At 46.1% G+C, this 4,855-nt stretch overlaps 1 protein-coding gene across 1 annotated transcript in view; it reads right to left on the reverse strand.

Moving 5' to 3' along the window:
* LOC306740854 (zinc finger CCCH domain-containing protein 18-like) overlaps positions 1 to 2,710 on the reverse strand; it is a 51,117-nt gene extending 48,407 nt beyond the window's left edge. Inside the window, exons 1-2 of the mRNA XM_079223090.1 lie at positions 2,637 to 2,710; positions 598 to 1,596 (exon numbers count right to left, since the gene is read on the reverse strand). Coding sequence (XP_079079216.1) covers positions 598 to 1,560 — 963 coding nt within the window. The 5' untranslated portion in view covers positions 1,561 to 1,596; positions 2,637 to 2,710. The remainder of the gene's footprint in view (positions 1 to 597; positions 1,597 to 2,636) is intronic.
* Positions 2,711 to 4,855: the final 2,145 nt, after the last annotated feature.

Genomic DNA, 4,855 nt, shown 5'->3' on the forward strand with positions numbered 1-4,855 from the left:
TCGTCTCCAACATTTTCATTGCACCAGTTTGTAAATAAAGTTCAGCCTGGATCAAGTTTTGTACCAAATCTCAATATCAGTCATTTTATAATGAGTATTTGCTGATACAAGTTCTGATACTTCAAAATAAGAGCAGGATATACAGTGGTGATTGAATAGGGATCTGAACCACTAAAACAAGGGTAAGCCTACTGACTTTGTCACACCTGAATATCACAAATTAATCCAAATACCAAACCAATAAAGTTCATATGGTTAAACCGGTCAGCGGCAGCTAAGAAGCAGATGTCGTGTAAGCTTTGAGAGGAAGAAGAGATCTAACGTTAAATGGTATTTTGCCAACCGGGTCGTCAGAATTCAGACTCAGAACAGATCACCTGACTTTCATGTGAAATGCACTGCAGGCTGCAGAGCAGGGCTGTAGCTTCGGGCCGTCTTGAATATCTCCATCGTCAAGACATGATTAATCTATATGTTCAAAAGGTAATATTTTTAAATAATGTATTAAATAAATAATAACCCCACACAAAAGAACAGAGACTTCATTTACCTGCACCCAGCCAATCACCTCACACTGGTTAACATATAATCACTTACATCGATCTCTCCTTCATCGATCTCTCCATCATCCTCATCCTTCTTCTTGTCTCTGAAGGAGTCTCTGCGCATCCTCTCAGGCCCTTTGAAGTCGCCTGACCTCTTGAAGTCACTGTTTTTAGGAGATGGGGGGAGGATGGGTTTCTTCTCCTTCTTCTTGTTGCGCTTGTCCTCAGTCTCTTCCTCTTCTTCTCCCTCCGCTTTTGTGTCTTCCTCATCTTCCTCTTCGTCGTGTGCAGGAACACTGGGCTCCTCCGGGACCTCCTCGTCGTAATCCAGTTCATGCTCGTCCAGCTCCCGGGAAACCGACGGCGGGTCATCTTTCATCTCCCTCACCACGACAGCTCTCCTCCCTTTGTTCTCCTCCTCTTCCTCCTCAGCCTTGCTGTGGTCTTCCTCCCCATCGTCGTCATCATCATCATCCACCTCAGCCGTCTCAGGATCTGCAAAGTCGTTCTTTCTGTAGTCATCGTATCCTTCCTCCCCGTCTTCGCCATCCTCTTCAGGAATGAAGCTTTTGCCCTGTTCCGAGTCTGGAGACTGTGGGGTGTCAATGACTCCCTCCTCTTGCTCCTCTCCTCCCTCCTCTTCCTCCTCATCCTCATCCTCCCGTCCACCCTGCGGACCATCTTCATCCCCCTCCATCAACACTATGGTCCCATCCTCCTGTCCCGTCCCTTCTCCTACAGGCTCCTCATCCTCTGGGTCGGACACAAAGTCAGGGACCACCTCGTCGTCTTCATCCCTCTCCTCTAATTCAGAATCTCTTCCGTGGTTCGCCAACGCCTCTTCCTCCTCATCCTCTTCAAGCCCCCCGTTCTCCTCCTCACGGACTATCTCACTGTCAGAGATGACCCCGTCCTCCTCTTCATCAGGAGAATCCAGCAGCTCACTGTCAGAAAAGCCCTTCTCCTCCTCCTCAGGAGACTGCGGGGACTGGGTAGGGCTTTCAGGAGTATCCATCAGAGAACGATCTGGTGTACGCGGACCAACCGCAGCCTGCAAAACAGTCATATGTTAACTTTGATCGTAAACTTTTGCATTTCTAAGTAATCAAAATACCTCATACCATAAGTCATTCAAATACCTGTCAATGTAACACATCACATACACACATCTATCTTGTGATAGAACAAGATTTCAGAACATTAACTAACCAATAAAAGGTCTATAAACACAAATCATGTACCCAAAGAAAATCTAAATATATAGATATTCTATATAGAAGTATTTTCTAACAGCAAATCACTGTTGGTTGTGGTGATTTGCGGTTAGAAAATACTTTTATTTAGTTGACTATTTACAAATAATCAACTAAATATTGTATACATCCTATCATATATCTACCTAATGGGTTTGTGTGCACTAGGATTAGCCAGACAGCTTGCAAACAAACTGGCTAACGTTACATCATTTAAAGAGGAAAATAACTTTACACTTCAAAAACCTTTCATACGAGTGTGCGCCATAATAATAATAATAATATAGGTACAATCAATAACAGAAGTTGCTGAATGAAAGTTAGCTTCTAGCGCTGCAAAAGAAACTACTAGCAATAGCTAGCTAGCTAACAATTAGCGCTAACGTTATCTGCCGACGTTAGGAGCCAAAAAAACCTCGTAAACCGTTACTGCAGACGTCTCGTGCGGGTTGCACGGGTCCACGAGGACGTTCACGTTACACACGAACGTGTACACACTGAGACAACGTGTCCACGTTGGTAAATACTGAAGTTCAGCTGCAGTAAAACGACTGGTATTACACTTCTAATAGCTGGGTCGCAACAAGGCCCATAACTTTATACGCGGAGAACTTGCTAACCAACGAGCACACCGAGCAGCACTTCATCCGGAACATGTGAAGAACTAACCCGGTTATCCGAGGAGCAAAACTAACCGGACACCGCCGTTTAACCACTCGGACATTGCAACCCACTCGTCTGTTTCAATAAACAATGCATCCATCCTTGTGGCTAGCTGTAAGCTAACAGCGCAGCTACACTGCTAGCTGCTAACAACCACACATCTTTTTCCATTCACCTTGCCGACCCGAAGCTCTTCAAACACGGCAATGCTGCGTTAAGAACTGCCCTCTTCTGCGGATATTGGTTTTGTTTTACAGTCTACAATAAATATTTTACGAGTTAATTTAAACAGCTATGGTGGAGAAAATATTACAGTCCTCACGCCACAGCGAGAGCGGCCATTACCTCGACGTCATCAACATACGACGATCCAGGAGGAGGAAAAAAACCGCGCAGGAAATAAATAAGTACCGATCTGAGATCAGTGTGAGGGTCAGACTGTGGGCCGTTGTAACGTGATCATGAGAAACTAATCTGACTGGCGTTCAGTAGCTGCGACTCACTCAAGCGAAGCACCTGACCAACGAACACACGGACGGTGTTAGTCATTGTAATGATGTTATGTTCGTTTATGTGTACATACTTTGTACTTTGTACTTAGTATAAGACAACATTTATATATCATGACATTTTTGACAGGGTTTTAATTTAAAATTAATGCCACTTATTATGTAAGTAATTCACACACGAAACACATGATTTCTAGCATATTCATTTTTAATTTTAATTTTAACATTAAACCTGTATAGGAAATACTTTACTACTTTTCTGGATTTTATCTTTTCTGAAAATTTGAACATTTCAGGACACAACTGAATAGACCCTCCAACAGCACCCTCCAACAGGACCATCCAACAGGACCATCCAACAGGACCCTTCAACAGGACCATCCAACAGGACCCTCCAACAGGACCCTCCAACAGGACCCTTCAACAGGACCATCCAATAGGGACCATCCAACAGGACCCTCCAACAGGACCATCCAACAGGACCCTTCAACAGGACCCTTCAACAGGACCATCCAACAGGACCATCCAACAGGACCCTTCAACAGGACCATCCAACAGGACCCTCCAACAGGACCCTCCAACAGGACCCTTCAACATGACCATCCAATAGGGACCATCCAACAGGACCCTCCAACAGGACCATCCAACAGGACCCTTCAACAGGACCCTTCAACAGGACCATCCAACAGGACCCTCCAACAGGACCCTCCAACAGGACCCTTCAACTTGACCATCCAATAGGGACCATCCAACAGGACCCTCCAACAGGACCATCCAACAGGACCCTTCAACAGGACCCTTCAACAGGACCATCCAATAGGACCATCCAACAGGACCCTCCAATAGGACCATCCAACAGGACCCTCCAATAGGACCATCCAACAGGACCCTTCAACAGGACCATCCAACAGGACCATCCAACAGGACCATCCAATAGGACCATCCAACAGGACCCTTCAACAGGACCCTTCAACAGGACCATCCAATAGGACCATCCAACAGGACCATCCAATAGGACCATCCAACAGGACCCTTCAACAGGACCATCCAATAGGACCATCCAACAGGACCCTCCAATAGGACCATCCAACAGGACCCTCCAATAGGACCATCCAACAGGACCATCCAACAGGACCATCCAATAGGACCATCCAACAGGACCCTCCAATAGGACCATCCAACAGGACCATCCAACAGGACCATCCAACAGGACCCGCTACAAGCGCCCCGGCCTCCCTCTCTCCGACAGGAGCGATGAAGGACACGTTGTGGAGAGGCTGAAGCAGCTTGAACATGAAGTCGGTCCTGTTCTCCAACGGGCATGATCAAAATAAACTGGGCCGTGTCGAACTTTGTCTGGACTTGGCCATGATGCAAATCAATTCAATTCCATTCAATTCAGTTTATTTTGTATAGCCCAAAATCACAAGGAGGTAGGAGGCAGGAGGTAGGAGGTAGGAGGCAGGAGACAGGAGGCTCCAGACTGCCAGGGTGTGAGGGTGTTGATATAAAAGAGACCCTCATGCCAGCTGGTGCCGGCTCCACCCAGCTGCTGGAGGTGTGGCAGCTGTTCAGTTTGATTTACTCATGAAAAGGTTTGTGTTCTGGTCTCTTTCTCCCTGATCATATCAGATGTGTGGACGGCTGCAGACGTTCAACCTCCAGCCACAAGATGGAAGCAGTCACCTTCCATCACACGATGGCAGCACAGAGGCTTCAGGTTGAGCTCATAAGCAACACACTACCAGGCCGAGTAAAGTAGTGCATGATCTTCTACATCTTGATTTCAAAGTGACACCATTTTATAATATAATAACAAATATCTTGAAAGATGCTGGAATACAAATACAGCTTATACGGTGTCTAAAGGGTTACTAGTTTGCAA

Source organism: Taurulus bubalis (assembly GCF_910589615.1).
Source record: "Taurulus bubalis genome assembly, chromosome: 9".
Classification (NCBI taxonomy): domain Eukaryota; kingdom Metazoa; phylum Chordata; class Actinopteri; order Perciformes; family Cottidae; genus Taurulus; species Taurulus bubalis.